Source organism: Miniopterus natalensis, chromosome 6, assembly GCF_054644295.1.
Source record: "Miniopterus natalensis isolate mMinNat1 chromosome 6, mMinNat1.hap1, whole genome shotgun sequence".
Taxonomy (NCBI): Eukaryota; Metazoa; Chordata; class Mammalia; order Chiroptera; family Miniopteridae; genus Miniopterus; species Miniopterus natalensis.
Genome location: NC_142086.1, coordinates 83531326 through 83550528, shown reverse-complemented (window position 1 = coordinate 83550528; position 19203 = coordinate 83531326). Strand labels below are relative to the sequence as shown.

Here is a 19203-nt window from a genome sequence, read left to right as displayed (position 1 = left end):
CACCGCATCTGCCAGGGAGGCGGGGCGTTTCAGGAGGTGGGGACTGGGCGGGGCCAGGACACAACCCCGCCCCTCCGCGGCCACACCCTCAGGCGGCCAGGCTCTGGCCGAGAGGCTGCGCAGCCGCTGCGGGGAGGATCTCGGAACCCAGCCGCCTGGGCTCGGGTTTCCGCCGGGCCGCGTGAGTGTAGGAGCAGCTTCCGGCAGGCCCCGACTCTTCGGCCTCGCTGCTTCCGGTCCGCTGTGGGGCTCAACCTAGACATGGGGAAAGTGAGGGGCCTGCGGGCCCGCGTGCACCAGGCTGCAGTGAGACTCCCGGGGCAGTCTGCGCCCGGCCCCGCGCCTTCGGCCCAGGAGGCCGCGCCTCCGCAAGCCTCGGCTGCCGGAGTCGGGAGGAAGGTAAAGTAGGGGCCTCGGGGCGGCTGGGGTGTATGTGGCACGGGCGACTGGGGGGAGGGCAGGGTCGGCGGGGCGGGGCGGTCGGGGCGCCGCACTGTGCGGTTTGGGGGGTCATGGGCTGGCTTGGGCCCCGTGGTTCCCGAGACCGCCCTCGGCCCTGTTTGCTTTGCGGCCTGCACGCCTTCTCGGTCCGCGAAGTGTGGTGGCCTCAGGCCCTTCTCATGTTGAGATGGCGGGTGCGGTTGACTTTCCCCGAGCCTTGAGACACCTCCCAGCACAGTGTCCAGAAATGCCGCACAAATATGGCAGAACGTTTTTTAAGTCCTTGCTGAGCTCCTAGGAATGGAAAGGAAATTCCTAAGGTTAATGAAAAAGGGAGGAGCGACCTGAAAAGAGACCCTGTGCCATATAACAGTCTCCCCTGTCCTCCCACTCTGCCCTAAGCAGCCACTGCTCTACTTTCTGTCTCAGTTGTGAACGTTTCACATGGATGGAGTCATTTATGTTGTGGCCTTTGTGTTCGGGTTCTTGGACTTAACCATGTTTTCAACGTACATCCAGGCTGTATCACATGTATATGAGTGCGTCACTCCTTGATATGGCAGGATAGTCTTCTACGGTGTGAGTAGACCACGTTTTGTTTATCCAGTGGCTGACCCTTGAGCTGCCCTGGAAGCATTTAGTGTGCAACCAAGGGACTAGCAGGGGGAAAGCAGACAAGACCTTATTGGTCCTTTTGGACCAAGACTTTGGTTCAGTAATGCTAATGGGAACAGTCGTGTTTATTCAGCACTTGCTATGTGCCAGTCACTTTACATCTTCCCCACTGCTCTAACCCTTGTTTTGCAGGTGAAAAAGCTGAGAGTTTAAAGAAACTAACAAGGACCCTCAGCCACTGATGGAGGAGCTAATGTTTGAGCCCAGGATCTGGTACCAGTGTTCTGGCTTTTATAAAGACTGTTGAGATATAATTAACTTATAAAATCCACCCATTTAAAGTGTACAGTTCACTGGGTATTTTTTAGAATATTCACAGAGTTGTACAAAAACCGCTACAAGTTTCAGGACGTATTCATCACCCTAAAAAAGAAACCCCGTAGTTATTATCAATAATTCAGGCAACTGTGTATCTGCTTTCTGTCTCAATAGATTTACCTGTTCTCACATTTAAAATAAATGGAATATTACAATATGTGGCCTTTTGTATCTGCGTTCTTTCACTTAGCATGTTTTTGAGTTCCTCATAGTATTATTTTTGTAGCATTCATTTCTTTGTTGTCTTCCTTTTTTTGTGGCTGAAAAACATCCCATTGAATGGGTCTGCTGTACCATATCACACCACATTTTGTCTATTCATAAGTTGATGGGTACTTAGGTTGTTTCTAAATTCTGGCTATTACGAATAATACTGCTGTGAGCATTCCTGTACAGAGTTTCCAGTGAATGTATGGAGTAGAATTGCTGGGTGGTACAGAATGCTATGTTTAACTTGTAGAGGACTTGCTCCACTATTTCCTACAGCGACTGCACTATTTTACATTCCTACCAGCACATATGAGGGTTCCAATTCCTCTACATCCTCACGAGCTCTTGTTATTGTTAGTCTTTTTTCTTATAGCCATCTAGTGAATGTGAGGTGGTATTTCTTTGCTTTGTTTTACATTTTCCTAAAGACTAATGATGTTGAGTCTTTTTCATGAGCTTGTTGGCTATTTGTATATCTTTTGGAGAAATGTGTGTTCAGGTCCTTTGCCCATTTTTAAATTGTGTAGTCTGTCTTTTTGTTGAGTCTTGACAGTTCTTTATATATTCTGGATGGCAAACCCTTATCAGATACAAGATATGTATGGTTTGCAAATATTTGTTAGAATTTTGCGAGTTGTCTTTTTATTTCTTGATATTGTTCTTGGAAGCACAAAGGTTTTAATTTTGATGAGGTCCAATTTATCTTCTTTTGTTGCTTTTGCTTTTGGTGTTCTGAAAAGCAGAGGAAATTGCAGGGGAGCTTGGGCAGGGTTTGGTCATGGAGAGACTCTTTGACAGTGGATGTCTTTTTCCTAAAAGGTTGATGTAGGGCCCACATATATATCAGTATTTATGTCTTAATTCCAGTGAAAGATAGAATCTGTATAGCTCCATTCCCTGTCACCCCCCCACCCATCCTGCTATATTGTTATGCAAATTGTATCCATGCAGGGGTGGGCAAAAAAGTAGGTTTACAGTTGTGAATACAGGAAACATAGTTTATTCTTGTATTATTTATTTGTATTATTTGTCTTGTTATTTTGTATCCTTATAATTTATCTTTTAAGTAATGATGTCTGGTAATTTAACCTACTTTTGCCCACTCCTGTATGTGTTACAACCCAGCCTGAAGTTTTTATAATTATTCTTTTATAATTAGCTACATGTTTACCTTTTCTAAGTTACTTGTTTTGTTTTTGTGGATTTGAATTACTGTTTGGTATCCTTTGCTTTCAGCCTAAAAAACATCCTTAGTATTTCTTAGAAGGCAGGTCTGTTAACACATTCTTTCAGCTTTGGTTTCTTTTGGGACTGTATTTGTTTTACTTTCATTCTTAACAGATAGTTTGAACATTTTACATATGCCATCCCACTGCCTCCTCACCTCTATTGGTCCTGATGAGGAGTCAGCTGTTAATCTTATAGGGGTGCCCTCCATTGTGATGAAAGCATTTTGACTGATGTGCCTGATGTAGATTTCTTTGTGTTTATTCTTTCTAGAGTTTGTTTATTGATTTGGAGTTTATTGAGCTTCTTGGATGTGTAGGTTAGTGTTTTCCATCAAATTTGGCAAGTTTTCCACCATTATGACTATGAATATTTTTTTCTGTCTCTCTCTCTGTCTCTTCTTCTGATACTTCCATTACTTAGGTTGGCATGCTTAATGGTACTCTAAGACACCATTCATTTTTCCACATTGCCCTTAAAAATAAAAGTTATTTTACTGGCAAAAATGGGTTTATTTGGGAATAGCCAAGAATTGCAATTTGGGACAAGACAGCTATAGCAAAAGCCACGGGCAAGTCCAACAAAGTGGAAGAGTTATTTTATGGAGTAAAAGGTGGAAGTTGGATAGGTTGTTTTGAACCAAAGGCCATTGGAGAAAAGGGAGAGGTCAGGAGGTGATGGTTTTCTCATTGACTGAGATGCTGGGGAGTCAGTTTCTTGTAGGAGATGTCACAAACAGCGTTTCCTGTTGGGCCTGTAATTGATGACTCCTCCTCCTGGAGGATTCTTCTGTTGGGGTCTGTAATTGACTATTTTTCCTGTAATTAATGTCAGGCTGGAGCTCCTCTCCTGTCCTGGTCACTCCATTTCAGTCAGGTTTCCCTTTATTTTCACATCTGCAAGCCTATTCTATAAACTTATTTCTATTGATTTTTCTGTCATGCTCTGTTCTTTTTCTCTTTTCTTCAGATGACATCATCTCTATTGATCTTTCTTTAAATTTGCTGATTCTTTCCTCTGCCAAGTCAAATCTAGTTTTGAATCTCTCGAGTGAGATTATTCATTTTGATTACTACTTTTTGACTCCAGAATTTTATTTTATGTTTTAATGGTTTCTCTCTCTTCCTTATATTCTCTGTTTGATGAGATGTCATTGTACTCTCCTATAGTTCTGTCTCTTTTAGTTCTGTGGCCTTATTTGCAATGGCTGCTTTGAAGTCTTAGTAAGTCCAGCATTTGGGCCCCTCAGTGCAGCTGCAATTACCTAGATCACACTTTTCTGTTAACTCTACATTTGCCATACTTTGTTGTTTTGGAAAACTGGACTTTTGGGAAGTGCATTGTAGCACCCCAGGGGGTTGATGTTGTTTGCTTAGTCATTTTACTTGTGTATTGGCCTGCCTCTGAACTATGTGAAGTCTGTTCTACTCTCCTTCCAGTGCGCAGCCTCGAATCTCCTTGCTCATATATATATATTTTTTGTTTTAATCTTTTTGCTTGGTTACCTGGATCAGCATAAGCTACTTATTGGTCAGATTGTGGGTAAGCTCCCTCTGTCCAGTTAGGTTTTGGCCCTTCTCCACTGGATGCCCACGAGACCCTCAGGCTGCTATCACCTTTGGGATTTACATTTTTTATTTACCATTAGCTAGGGACTAGCAGCTTTGAATTTCTCTCTGATCACTCCATAGCCAGCATGGCCTAGAGCCGCTTGGCTTCCAAACTGCCATGGATGCACTCCTGGAGATGCTCCTGGGCTAGAGCAGGTGACAGTCAGTGCACATTGGCCCACGCTAGCTCAGAGCTCCTGCTTAAATGTGCCCGGGGCCTTCTGCCCTGCATTGTGTTTGCGTGGGGCTTGCTTTCCGTTGTGCCCATCCAGAGGGGTTTGTGATAGGGGAAGGGCGCACAATAGGTTGCTCCTGAGGGGGTGTAGCCTAGACCCCAGGGTTGACTGTGATTCCAGGAGGACTCTTGGCTCTCTTTGTGGTGGTCTCTCTGTTACACTCTGCTTGCTCTGCCGTGTAGCTGGTTGTTGCTAGTGTTGTGGCACTGTGAGCTGCCCAGCCTGCACAGATCCCCAGTGTCCCACAGTACCCTTAGGCATGGACTTCTCATTCTGTCCTGATGGAGTCATTCGCCTCCTTGGAGCCTGTCCCTCCCCTGGGTAGGACTTCTGTGCTCACACTAGAGAAGGGAGCAGGGACAACTTCAGCTTCTCCCTGATGACACCCCTTCTACAAGTGGAGCCAGGGGGTGGCCCCTAATCTTGGCTTGTGAGTAGCTCCAACCTGCAGAGCTGGGTAAGGACGGTCAGGACCCAGTGTTCTAGACTTTCCCCTGTCTAGGGTGGAGTGTCTGCCCAACAGGTGGGGGTCAGGGGGCAAGGGAAGAAAGCCCTGGTTCTCTGGCCTTACCCTCTTGGAATAGAGCTTGTGTAACTTGCTGGGGTGGGGGAACTTGCTGGCAGCCTGCCTCCCTGCCTTCTCTCCTGACCCTGGTGAGACCATAACCATGGACTGGGAACTGGGGGAAGGGATAAAGCTCCTACGGTAGTTTCTGATATTCCATAAGTTCTTTCTGTTCTTAATGAGACTTAAAATTTTCTCCAGTTACATAGTTGTTGGGGAGATGGTCTGCCACACCCTCACTCTGCCCTTCTCCACATGGCTTCCCCCTACAGCCCCAGCTTTTATTCCCTGTGCTGGCCAGGTCAGGTGGGATTCCCTCAGCAGATAAAACCCTGCCAAACTCAAGACTGTAGCTAACATCATAAGGAAACTACCCACCATAAGTGAGAGCTGGCAGACAGAGTAAGCATCAAAATTAAGACTGCTGTGAAGTCAGAAAATAGAATTATTAGACAGAGACTACAAAATAGGTATGCCTAAAATATGAAAGACATAGAGGAACCAAATAGGAGAAAGGAAAAAAAGAAAACCCTACCAAGACTAGGCAGATTTGAAAGAAAAAGCAATAAATAGACTTTGTATTTTTTAAAAAAGAATGGTCATTGAACTTTAACATGGAATAGACACAGAATTCTGATTTCTAGTCACATGACATTATAATTCGTGAAAAAGAGTCAGTTTGACAACAACACCTTTTATATTAAGTTCCAAAATGTGAAGTTATGAGAGAGAAATTACCACTGCAGAAAACGTTTAAGTGACAGTAGAGAGAAGTTGAGCATCAGTTACTTGCATATGTGATCTGGGGCTCCCCTTTGCTGGGAAGTGTCTGCTGAAATGGTCTTCTTCTCCTGCCCCACGTCTCCCAGGTTCCAGTACTATTCCCTGGCTGAATTCTCTGAGGTCTCTTGTTTACTGCTCCTGGGAAGTCCCCAAGGGCCAGGGCTTCTCTGTCAAATGCTCTGGGTGGGCGCAGTCAGCCCGACACCTTCTTGGTGCTTAAACTAGGTTCTGCGTCATCCCTATCCCGTCTGTTGGTGTGTGACTACCCTAGGGGTGAATGCTGAGGTCCCTCCCAAGGCCCCTGTCCTGGAGCTTGGCCCTGGAATGAGCCAGATGGGTCTGGGAGGTGTGTTCTGGGTGTGCATGGTGTGATGAGCAGTGACTTGGAGGGTTTGAAACCTTGATATAGGGATGAATAAGGGACAGTGCTGAGGTGAAAGAGGGGATGTGAAGTTGGAGAGTGCTGTAGGAGTAAGAAGATGTGAGGTTTGGAAGGAGACCCTGAATCTTGTCTAAGATGGTTCTTAAACCAGGAGCACTGCCTACTTGGTGATTTGAGACAGGCTGGGAGGTGCTGCCGTAGGGCTCTGGGGTTTGAGCTCCCGAAGGTCCTGGGGCTTCCCTGCTGGGAAGGGAGGGTCATTTCCCCAGGTCCTTCTCCATGATAGCCAGCCCTTGTACATCTTGATGCCCTCTCCCAGGGGTCTCCCTGCTGTGTAATGGGTCTTGCATTTCTACACAGAGCCATGGAGCAAGTCTTGCGTGGTCTTCTTTCCTTTTTAGGAGTGGGCTTTTGTGAACACTGACATCTTTGCCAGGACCAAGATAGACCCCAGTGCCTTGGTGCAGAAGCTGGACTTGGACACGAGGAGTGTTGCTTCCATCAGGAGAGGTGAGAGCGCGAGGTGGGCCTTAGGGTTTGCGTGTCGGCAATGCCTGGCTGCCTTTGACTTGTTCATACACATGGGCCAGGGCAAATGTCAATTAACTGTACATTTTTAAAAGATTTTTATTAATGGAAAAATTTAAGATTTACTAAAATAGGAAGAATGGTGTAAAGAAGTCCCATGTGCCCATCACCCACCTTCAGCAGATGCATTTTGAAGCAGAGTTTCCTTCATGAATTCTTTAGTATCTATTTCTAAGGGCTCTTTTAAAAAAAAGCATACCAACAATGCCATTATTACATCTAAACAAATTAGCAGTAATTTCTTATCAGATAAACACACAGTGCTCCCATCTTCACGATTTCCTCATAAAGTTTTGTTTTATAAAAATCAGGGTGCAAACAAGTGCCCATGCTGCATTGCAGCCCCCTCCCAATCTTTTTCCTCATGTTTTTATGATGTGGGGAGGGCATTTTTCTGACTGCACTTCCCCCATTTTGGATTTTGCTGGTTGCCTTCTCCTGGTGTCTTTAACATGTTTTTCCAATCCAGCCCAGTTCTAGTCTAGAGCTTTTTGACTGAGATTCCCTGGAAGAGGAGAACAGCTCTGCTCCCCTTCGAGCTGCCCTGGAGATGGAGGGAGCTCCTGACGCCTGGATCGGGTGCACCAGCCTGTCTGGAGAGAAACTTTAATGCTGCCTAGGTGTAAGCTGCACATGTGCAGTTGAGCATTTAAAATAATAGAGGTGTGTAATCTTGATAAGAGTACTTGGGCCCCCGGGCAGGGCTGTTTGCCCCTGGTGTCTGTAATCCTGCCGTACTTTACCTGCACCTATTTCCATTGGTTTAATTGGACTATACGGTCTCATATTTAAAGTTGTAAGTAGCTGGCCTTTTTGTCTTGCTGCTGCTTTAAGTCTTTGTGTTCATGTGGTTCTCTAGTGAATTGATGCATGTTGGATGATTTCAGCAGCATCTAGGTGTTTAGTATCATTTTCTAGGTTTCTGTCTGCAGTTTGTAAACAGCAGAGAGGTGTAAGATGTGGTTATTTCACAGAAAATGACATACTAAGCATCTTCTGTGGGGTTATATTGTTTACATCATCACTCTGGATTTTTGTTATGTCACTGGGGAGATGTGTGTGAATCTCCTTGCCATTATTTGGGCATTGAAACTGCAGGGAGCCAACACTTCCCCCCCTACTCTCCTTGGGATCCTGCAAATTAGAGTCACAAAAGACAGATCAAGAGAAAAGCAGTTTATTAATGTGTTCAGTGTATGTCATGGAGGAGGAATAGCAGTGATGAGAAACTCAAAAGGATGGTGAGAACTTGGTTTCTGGGGCATCTTAGCAATGAACAGTGTTTATAGACTTTCAGGGCTCAAACTGTGGGAAGGTAAATAGTGGGGCAACAAATGGAGGAAGGTGTCTGTGAGGGTCTGTCTTGGCTCTGACCTTCCCTTACCTTCACAACCACAGAGCTTCCCCGGAGAGGGGATTCCTGGCAGTCCTCATTTTTCAGAAATTTCTTTGTGATCAACACGATCAAACGGTTTTCTGTGTTCACTCATTCTCTTATGGCTTGTCTGGGTATTTGGGGCAGTTCTAATCACCTTTCTTAACCTTGAACGAGTGCTTTATGTATTATAGATGTTAGCTGTTTGTCATTTCATACAGAAAACTCTTCTAGGATTTTTAAATTGCTGAGAAAGTTATTCCCCCAGAGAGCTGACAAATGCTGTTTTCTGATGGTTTCCCATGGTGGCTATTCCCGCCCCTCCTGCGTGTCACCTCTGGGGCCCCCTTTATGCCTCTCCTGGTGGTTGTGGGGCCTAGTTTACCTTCTGCCCATAGAACAGGCTCTGCCTTGTGGTCTAGGTTGGCATGCTGCCCTGCCTGTTGGTGGTGCATACACCCAGAAGAAGAAGGCATCTGCACTACAGCTGTTCTCCCCAAGCAGTTTGGAGGGAGTGGAGGGGACAGAGCATTAGTTTGCAGTCACAGGAGCTGAATTGGAGTCCTGGTGCTCTGCTTTGTTGGCTGTTGGATTTGGGGGCATCTGTGTAGCTTCCCAACATTAATTCTTTGTGTATCAGATGAACGTGGTATCTGCTGGGCAGACATCATATGTGGGCCTGCCTGGAGGTCCTACTGGGCTTCTTCAGCCATGCTGACCCACAGTACTCCCGTGTCAGTGAGGGGCTGGCCTACTTTGCCCCCTTTCACAGACAAGGATGTGGTGCAGAGGGAGGCCAAGCCCCATCATAGGCCCTGCACACTTCCTTTGCTGAGCTCAGGGCTGTGAGTCCCCATCTGGGAATGAGAGGGCTATCAGGGCCTCCCTCCAGCACTGCTGGATGGTTCTCTGTGGGACGATATCACGGCTCCACCTTCACAAGAGGGGCTAAAGCTGTGCATCCACCTTGAAGTAGCCCTGGGTCAGCACCAGCACCATTGGGGCCCCATCCCAAACCTGCTAAGCCTTGTTTTCACACAGTCTCTGAGGGCCTCTGATGCTGCCAAGTGCAGGACTCCAGCCCAGAGCCTAGTGGGTCCTGCTTGGCAGCTATAGGAACACAGAAGCCCTCTCATCTCTTGTCTCTGTGAAGACCCTGGAGCTCAGACGGCCCCTCTGGGTTCTGAGCTGTGCTCAGCCAGGCAGTTCCTGGTCTGTTCAGGTCCTGCAGCTGCTGCAGCTCCTGAAGGAGCCCCCAAGGTTCCTGGTAGCAGGTGACTATGTCTCAGCCTTCCCCCCATCCGAGCATCTTTCTTCTGCAGCTCTTCCATATTGGCCTTCCTCTGCCTTGCTGCCTCCCTATTGGCCAACACCTTGATCTTGCAGGAGAACAATGGGTCTTGTGGTCCCCAGGCCTGTGCTGGGGGGAGGGAGGGGTGGCCTGGAGCAGTTGTAGGTCATGTAGAAAATGGTAAGGAGGACTCAGCTGGCTGCTTAGTGACTTGCTGGGCCATGAAGGCGAGGGTGCCTGTCTACCTGGATCAGCTCAGACACATTCTTTCTTCGAATCCTCGCCTTGGGCTGAGCCACAAATAGAACTACTCCTGTGTCTCTGCTCCTGTCTCTGCCTTGTAGCCGGTGTGGACTGGAAGAGGCTGAGCCCACTCAGAGGGGAGCCTGGCCTGGTTTTGGGTCCATCACCTGGGTGAATGAATGTCTGTTGTGCATCCCCCATGTGCTCATGTGTGCTCCTCTCCTCCAGGCAGATGTGCTCTCACACACTCCCTGCAGCCCCAGGACATGGTGGGCTTTCCTGGTGGCATTGTTCCTGGGTTTCTGCATGGACCCTTTGGAGCCCTGTGGCGCCCAGTCTTCTCCCAGTTCCCTCCGATCCCCCTTGCAGGCAGGGATTCCATGCTTCCTTTGTGGGAACCACTAAGCTAGAGGCTGCCCGTGCAGAGGACCTCATCCACCACCAGCCCAGCTCCCCCATGCAGACGACCCCCAGCCATTGGCTTTGCCCTGAGGGTCAGGACCCCTGGGCTCATGGACCTGCTTGTGAAGCAGCTTTCTCCTCTGTGATGTGGAGACTTGAGAGCATGTGGCAGTGTGTTCCTCCCACACACAGATTGCTGCTCTGCCCATTTACTTCTAGTCTTATATTCCTATATGCTGGAAAGTTGTAGAGAATAAGCCCACTTTGTTCTCAGACGAGCACCTGGGTATTGGGCCAGTACTCTGTCCTATGGTCTGGACTAGGCATCCTAGCCCTAGAATCACACCCAGAGAGGTGGGCAGGGGTGGACTGGAGGAGGATAGGCCTCGTGAGGGAGACAGGAGCAGAAGGGTGGGAGGGAAGAGCCTCAGCATTGCAGCATGCTCAACTGTCAGCACGCTGGACCACTTGGAGGCTGCCAAGGGGCGGTGGTGGGAGCATGTCTGCTGGGCTCTGTGGCAGGAGAGGTTGGGAAAATAAATGCCGGAGGTGAGTGGACAAGGTGGCCACAGTGGAGGGACCTGGCTGCAGGGACTCCTTGAGTGTGTGCACTGCCTTCTCTGTCTGCAGGACTGTGCTGCTGAGAGCTCCATGTCCAGCAAGCAGACAGGGCTCTGGGCCTCATGGCCGTGCAGATCACAGTGCTGTGACTGCATTTTCCCTTGTGCTTGAGCGTCCCTCTGTGCTTCTGACCCACTGCAGGGGTTCCTTCTGAAACACCAGTCCAGAGCAGGCGCAGGCCCAGGGCTGCTCAGCAGAGGGCAGCAAAGCTGTGTGTCCTCTACAGCCAAGCTCAGCTTGGAGAGAACAGCCCTGCCTCTGGAGAGGAGCTGGGGAAGGCCCGGCTCCAGCACACAGGGTACCCTAGGGCTTTCCAGGGGTTCAGGAGTTTCCCACAAAGCCCCCCTTCAAAGACTTCCCACCTTTCCTCCAGCCTTGCATTCGGGTAGGACAGACTCCTAGACCGCTTCCCTGCCTTGCCTCCATCACATCCCCATTTCTAAAAGGGGAACTAATGAAGAGTAGGGGGTGTGGAGAGGGAATTACTGTCGTGGAGGAGCCAGTTTCTGGACGGACCACCTGGTGGTGTTTGTAGCTGTGTGTGGGCCCCCTGAGGACAGTAGACGGCATCCTGGAGTCTTGAGTGGGTGGCATTTACTGCGTTTGGGAACCTGTTTCTTTGTCATGTGTGTGCTGCTGGCTCTTGGAGGTGGCCACATCTTCGGTTGCAGGATGCTGGCTGTGAGCTCCTTGCATGTCTCCTAGGCCCTGGTGTCTGCTGTGGGGAGTAGGTCCTCGGTGGGAGTGCCTCCACCAGGCCCCTGGGAGGGGTATCCGCTGCCTCCAGGGTCATCCTGGCCAGCAGGGCCTGAAGGCCTGTGTGCTTAGCTGAGTGCAGGACCCAGAGGCATGGACTTCCGCTCTGGGCCTCTGGCATCTGGGGGGCTGCTGAGCCCACATGCTGTGGCTCTGGCCCTGTAGTGGCATAGGGGAAAGTGGGGAGGGGCCCTGCTGCCGGGCTGTTCTTGCTTGGTCTTTATGGAGCCTGTAATTTTTAACAGACAGAAGCAGGGAATGGCAAGGTCAAGAAAGCAGCCTGGGAGGACTCTGCCTGGGCATTTTGAGAGGGAAGTGGTTGGGGCAGGATGGATGGCTGTGGCACTGGGCCCTTTGGTCTCTTCCTCCTCCTTGGAGGTGGAAGGGCCTGTATCCTGGTTTGTGTACATCAGGGCTTTCGGAATCGGCATGGGTGCACCTTGTCCTGTGCATGAATTCCCCTCTGTCCCCACTTAGGAACAAGCTGCAGCCACTCCATGTCCCAACAAGTTGTTCCCAGCTTTGGGCAATGGTCTGTGGGAGGACCTGACCCATGGCCTCTGGCACCTATGAGGATATGTGTGTGCACACTGTGCTAAGAGAGATTCTGTGTGGATGGGACCACTGTGCCAAGGAGCCAGGCGCTCAGTAGCACCCCAGACTGGCCTGAGCTCACTCTGGGTCCATCCCTTCTGTTGATAACCTCAAGAAGGCGATGGAGATAGGCTGGGTTGGTGGAGGCAGGGAGAAGTGTGGGGGGGCCAGACAGGAGTCACTCTGGTCATGCTGTGGGGACAGGCACTGACAGGACATTCTGCCCAGGGGGAGCACTGGAGGCTGGGCCCTGCATCCCCTGGAGGGCCCCTTCCCTACTGTCCACCCGTGGGTGCTGCTTATTCCCTATTGTCTTTTGGGGACTTGTGCTCTGTGGCTGCAGAACCAAAACCACAGGTCACCCTACAGGCTTCCAAAAACTGCATTGATGAACAGACCACGATGTGTCTCTGTGTTAGAAGTTGTCTCTAGAGTTTGGACTCTGCCCTTCTGACATACTTAGTGGTTTGGGGCATCTAAGGGTTCACTATGGGAGAAGTGTTTCGTCAGCAGAAGGGTGCATTAGCAATAAAACTTGGTGAGTGTGTTTTGGAAAACATTGATGTGGGCTATTGGGTTTGTAATATTGCTGGTTTTCTTCCAGGACATTTTCTGATTAGGGCAATTTATCCCCCCCCCTTTTTTTAAAAATATATTCAGGTTTTTAAAATAGCCACCTGATTACCAAGGTGCAGTATAAATAATGAAGAAAACTTGGAAGACAGGAAAACGAAGGGAACATAGTTCATACACCTGCCCCCTCTGCAGGTCATCACCTGTGTCCGGCCATGCCCGTAGCAAGTAGTGCACCCCTCTCGTGTTCTGTCTTCTCTGGCTGCGTGGTGCTGGGCTGTCCCCTTGCCCTGGGGTTTCCCTGTGGAGCTTACCCACCAACGGCTCCTGAGCTGATGCCCATACCATTGCCTCCTTGTTAGTAAGTTGGGATGTGACCCACGTTAGTGTGAAAACTCAGTGCAAGGCCCTGGTGTGGCCTTCACCACCACAGGTGTACACGGGAGTGCCGTGGCCCTTACTTCCCCTAACAGTGGTCAGCACAACAATGGCCTTGTTCTTTGTCTGGGTGTTGAAGTTTGTTAGATGATGGGACTGCACATCTGTGAACAAGAGTGAATACGTTTTCAGATAAAACCATAGGGGTGGAATTGCTAAGGCAAATGTGTGGACATTGAGATGCCAGTAGACAGTGCCAGTTTGCCTTGTGAAGGTGCTGCCCATGGACCTTCTGCCCAGCGTGCACAAATTTGCCACTGGTTCATGCCAGCTGACTCCAGACTCGGGTTTCTGCCATATGAAGGGTGGACATTGGGGTCTGGTTTGTGGAATGAGCTTTCATTGACCATGTTTCTCTGTAAGTGGCCCATTTGTGCCCTTTTCATAGTTTCTTCTTACTGGTTTGGAAGAGCTGTTTTTTAGGAAGGACCTGTTTAGTTATCTCTCATTGCCTGTGCCCAAGTTCCTTTGCACAGCGTTGTTGACGTCATGTATAGAAAGGCTGGTTACGTATTGATTTTCCTTATACTTCCATTAGAATGTACTCATGTGGTATCCCGTTAACCATATCCTCCCAAAATACAACACCTGCGAAACTGTTTCCTGTCCTCTGACCATCCCGCAGTGGCAGCAGCCGTGGTGACTTGACAAGGACTAGGAGCATGGGCGGGCCACCCAGGCACCGGGGTTCACTGGGACAGGCAGACAGGCATCTCCTTGCTTGAACTTTGCCTTCTGTTCCACAAAGCTCCTTTATGAGAACAGTGCAGAGGGTTACTGACCTCGCCAACACTGCTGTAGTTGTACTCTCATTATCTGGGTGAGAAGACTGAGGCTCAGATGGGTCAGACAGCTGCCCAAGTTGTGTCTGTACAATCAGAGCTCCAAAGCTCATCATTCTGCTATACACAGCAGCATCTTACTTTCAGCTTTTCTTGTGAAAGCAGCCTGTACCTGAGTTTGCACCAGGCCTTCTCTCTGGGCTGCTGGGCACCATTTTGTTCCACCTGAGGGTCGTGGAGGCACCTGAGGGCAGGCACAGGGCGAGGCTCAGGCACTGGGGAGAAGCTTGGTCTGCTGAGCAGGAGGCCCAGGGTGGCCAGCCCCACCCTTCCTGCCGGTGCTCAGCTTAGTTGGTTGTTTGAATCTTAGGTTCTGGAGAATTTTACTCATCTTTAAGATAAGAACAAACTGCTTGCTGGGTCACGTGGCCACTCCAGGTTGGCCAGGCCTCCCCTGGACTTGGCGTTCCTGGTACCTGCCCAGGTTCAGGTTGGGCACCCAGGCTGGGATGGCCTGCCCCAGAGTGTGTAGTCACTCTCACTCATCAGAAATGCTGCTGGACACCTTTCTCCCCTCCCCTGTGGCCAGTATCGACTTTGTGAGCATCTGGAAGTGTAACGTGGGGCCGCCATGTAGGGGCCTCACTCTTGGAAAAGGGCTGTAATTTCTATGAAGCCTTTTGCTCCAGGGTTTATATGAGTTTCTGACACAGGATGGATCGCCACCCGGCTCTTGACAGAACTTGTTTCTGCATTGTTTTTTCTTAGATGTCATGGATCTCTTGTAACAGCCAAGAAAATCTGTGTGAAGTAAAGAGGAGTCAGGATGTGCATCTCGTATAGAACGTCCTGGGCTTAAGACACCTTATCTCTGGGGACCCAGTTAAGGCCAAGGAAGTGTGTCCAGCCTGGAGTTTGCTCCATTTTTAGAGCAAGCTGGAAGCAGAGATGCTGTCAGCAGGTCCAGCATCTCCGACCTAGTGCCCTCCCATGTGCGTGTCATGCCACAGCCCTGATGGGTGACAGCCGTTGGACTGTGTCGTCTTTGTGCTCCCAGAATGGTGCGCCCATGAGCCTGGCACCATCTGTTCCCCATAGTGCGTTCCCTCTCCTACCCCCAGGCCAGACCCTGGTCATTCCAGCGGAGTCCAGTGCCACCTGACATGCCAGCTGGCACTACCCGAGCTTTCATGGGGCCACACAATGGCTTCAGACACAGTGACCACCTTTGTCCACCTGGGACTCTGGTGTGGCCAGCATGGGGCAGTGGCTCACACCCAGTACTGCGGTCCCCATGCTGCCCCTTGGCGGTCCTCCCAAGACGGGCCTGAATGAGCCTGTTGGGGGCAAGGGTCCTATATCTCGCTCCTCACCCTCCTGCCTGCCATGAAGGAGATGGCAGCCTGGGGATCAGCGAGGCAGACCTGAGATACTCCGTGTCCTGCAATTGGGGCCTTGTGCATTATCTGGGTGCTCTGAGGAGGTGCACCTATGTTCACATCTCGGTTCATAGTTTATTTGGGGAAATAAGCCCCCAAATTCTATGTCCCTAGTACCCCTTCAGTGGCCTTGTCCCAGGGGTGCTGGTGAAGCTTCAGCGGAGACCAGCCCAAGGACACTGTGCTGCAGAGGTCTGATGGCTGTGGGCCCACGTCACACTCCATTCCAGGCCTAGTCCATAGCAGTTCCCTGTGACCTGGCCCCCTCTGAGCCCTGCTTTTCTCATCTGTAAAATGGGACTAGTCATGGAGTCACTAACATAAATGTGCTCAGTGCTCCTAAAGGTCATCTGGATTCTTTAGGTAGCAAGTGTCATAGGCTAGCAAGTGTTATGGGGCCTTGGCACCTGGTAACTTGCATTGCTGCTCTTCCTCATGAAGAGTTCAGATGAGGGTCACCTGTGGCTGCTTATGGGGAGGCTTGGCACCGGTTCCGGGAAGCATAGTGTTCAGTGTTACTCAAGAGAAAATGGGTGTCTTAGCTCTGGTGGCCATAACAAAGCTCCACAGACCATTTGGTTCAAACAGCGGACATTTATGAGGTCAAAGTCTTGGAGGACTGGTTCCTCCTGGGGCCTCTCCTTGGTGTGTAGACGGCTGTCTCCTTTCTGTGTCCTCACGTGGTTATCCCTCTGTATGTATCTGTGTTCTAATCCCCTCCAGTCTTCCTGGATTTGAGTATACCCATATGACCTAATTTCAATTTAATTACCTGATCAAAGACCCTCTTGCCCAACACTGCCATATTCTGAGGTGCTGGGATTCTGTCTTCAACATGTGAATTTGGGGGACACAGTTTAGCCCATAACAGAAGAGATGTGCAGACAGGCCATGAGTGGTGAGGATAAGGTCATGACGGAGGGGAGGCCACAGACCTGGATGGTTGAAGTCACCATGAAGTAAGAGCAGCCAGTGCTGGGGGGATGGGACAGGAGCTGAGGGGTCTGAGGGTAGGCAGTGAGAGGGTCATGTAGATGGCTGGTGTTTTGATGTCAGCTGTTCCGGGGGACAAAGGAGAAGGTGTGTGTTGTACTCAACACCCTGATGCTGCTAGGTGAGGCTGGGGACACATCCCCACTCTGGCCAGCGGGGGTGGACAAAGGCCTCTGGGAGAAGGCGCATCTGAAAGGAGTGTGTTTTCTTGTTTTCCTGGTCGATTCAGTGAGAAGATGTGGGACCACATCTTGCTTAGACTGTACTCACCTGAGTCCTCTTGGCTTCTGGCAGCGCCTGTTCAGAGAAATTCCAAGCAGTTGGGGACTGTGAGCCTAAGCTCCAGTGTGCCCAGGTCCTGGGCTCAGCAGAAAGGGGTCTTTTGTGCTGTGAGGTCCCCACCCAGTTCTTGATAGTTCATGGGTCCTCTTTGAGTTATGTGGACCTCTCTAGTCAGCATGCTTAGGCAGCAGCCCTTCTGAAGGCCATCCTGGGTTTGGGGTGGGGAGGGTAGTAGGTGAAGGCCTGCCTGGGCATCCTGGGGCAACCCTGTGGTCAGTGCCAGGCTGTTGCTTCAGAGGGACTCCTGTGCCTGGGGCACCCTCCTGACATTGTGCTGATGTGCAGTATGGTGTCTGCAGCTGGAGCCGCTGCTCCATCTTTCTCTGGGAGCCATGAGAGGCTGGCACTAGCCTCACCGGTGCAGCTGGCTGCTGTGGTTGCAGTGGCCCATGTGGCTGCAGTGCTGCCTGGCACCATCAGAACATGCCTACTTCTGTTCCCAGGCTTTGTGGGTAGGGAGCTTTAGGCTTTGTCCTTTGGGAATGAGGGTGCTTCACTCACTACATATGTGCTCTGTCCTTAGGTGCTGAGGCAAAGATGATTTTGCCCAAGAAGGAGAAACTGAAGCTGAGGCGTGAGCGGTGGCTGCAGAGTAAGTGCATCCCTTGTCTCCCAGGGGTGACATGGCTCACTCATAGCCAGGAGGGCACAGGCTTCCCTGTCCTCTGTCCAACTCATGGCATCTTTCGAGGACCAGGGGAACCAAGCTCAAGAGCTGGCATGGAACCCCTTTCGAGGCCCCACTGAGGCTGGTGGGTGGGCTGGGGCCTCGGCAGCATGCCTGAGATGGCTTGTGATGTGACAAGCAGATGGCCCCAGAGGAGGTGGCTCTGTATGAGCTTCTGCAAAGCCTTGACTTCTCCCTAAGAAAATGGTCTTAAGAAGATGCTGCACTCAGCTCTTACGTCTAAAAACAATTGTTTTTGGTCCTGTGATGGATTTATAATTATATAAGTGATGCATGCTGGTAGTGAGCCCTTTAGGACACAGAACTGTCTAAAGTGGTAGGTGAAATCACGTCCCTTTGGCATGTGTCCTTTCAGGCATCCGGGCACACACCTGCACAGGGCATCTGGGCAATAGCGGTTCTCTGTGTGATCCAAGAAATCCTGGTTTCCCGGGTCTTTGGGGGTCAGCAGGGCTGTTCTCTCTGTTACCTGTATGTGGTGGATTTCCATCATGCGCTCCCAGCTAAATGCCTCATGGCTGGGAGAATGCCACTCTCCCCACTCACTTTGTTTCAGAAAATACAGTGTTTTTTTCTCATGCTGCTGAGTATTTGCTGATGTTTTTCTAAGATTTTCTTGTGAAGACTGTTTAATTTTTTCCTTACTGTTGTGTTTTTAGTGTGGTTCTGCTGACACTTAATTAAGTTGGAATACAGTTGGCCTGTATCCAGGTTCTGCATCTGCGGATTCAACCAACCTTGATTGAAAATACAGGCACATGCCACTTGAGGGGGACAGGTCTGAGAAAGACATCATTAGGGAGCACATCACAGAGGCAGTTTACACACACCTGAATGGTACAGCCTACTACACACCTAGGCTGTATGGTACAGCCCCTTGCTCCTGGGCTACAAGCCTGTATAGCAGGTTACTGTACAAAACCAGGTTAAATCAAGCACAGGAGAAATGGCGCGATCAGGAGGCGAGGTAAACACCAGATTCTGTTTTACAGCAAACTTTTTTTTAAGTAGAAAGAGAACACTCTAATGTAGTAAATACACAAACCAGTAACACAGTTGTTCATTGTCATGATCAAGTATTGTGTAGTGTGCACAATTGTATGCGCTGTGGTTTTTTGAATTCTTTGTCACATATCTATTCATCTGTCCATTCATGTCTGCCTATCCATTTTCCAACTCATGTTTTACCTATGCATTCCAAAGTAAGTGCAGACATCAGTACACTTCCTTCCCAGTAATTTTGCTAGAGTTTAATATTTGTTTATGGTTCTTTTTTATTTTCTTTTTTAGATAAACTTTACATACAGTGAAATGCAGATCTTAAGTGTGCCATTGAGGCCTTTAGGACAATTGCACACACCTGTGCAGCCATAATCCCTTTCATTACAGAACCTTCCCACCCCCAGAAATCCCATGACTACCCAGGAGTAATGACTGCCTGCTCTTTCTGGGTCACAGTTTAGGTTCACTGTTCTGGACGTCATGTGACTGGAGTCATGTAGGATATGCTCTTTCTGTGTTTTTAAAATTCATCTGTGCTGCATGTGGCTGTGGTCCATGCCGTTCTGTTGCTGAGAAGTGTTTCTTTATATGGACATAGAATTTGGTGCCCACTTTCCTGTTGATGGACA

The 19203-nt window shown here is 49.6% G+C and overlaps 1 protein-coding gene across 2 annotated transcripts in view; it reads left to right on the top strand.

Annotated features, from left to right (window-relative positions):
- The first annotated feature begins 222 nt into the window (after positions 1-222).
- SLX9 (SLX9 ribosome biogenesis factor) overlaps positions 223-19203 on the top strand; it is a 29737-nt gene continuing 10756 nt past the window's right edge. For both annotated transcript variants that reach the window (XM_087818395.1, XM_087818394.1), the window contains exons 1-3: positions 223-399; positions 6849-6957; positions 17408-17476. In XM_087818395.1, the coding sequence (XP_087674521.1) occupies positions 262-399; positions 6849-6957; positions 17408-17476 (316 nt within the window). In that variant the 5' untranslated portion in view covers positions 223-261. The remainder of the gene's footprint in view (positions 400-6848; positions 6958-17407; positions 17477-19203) is intronic.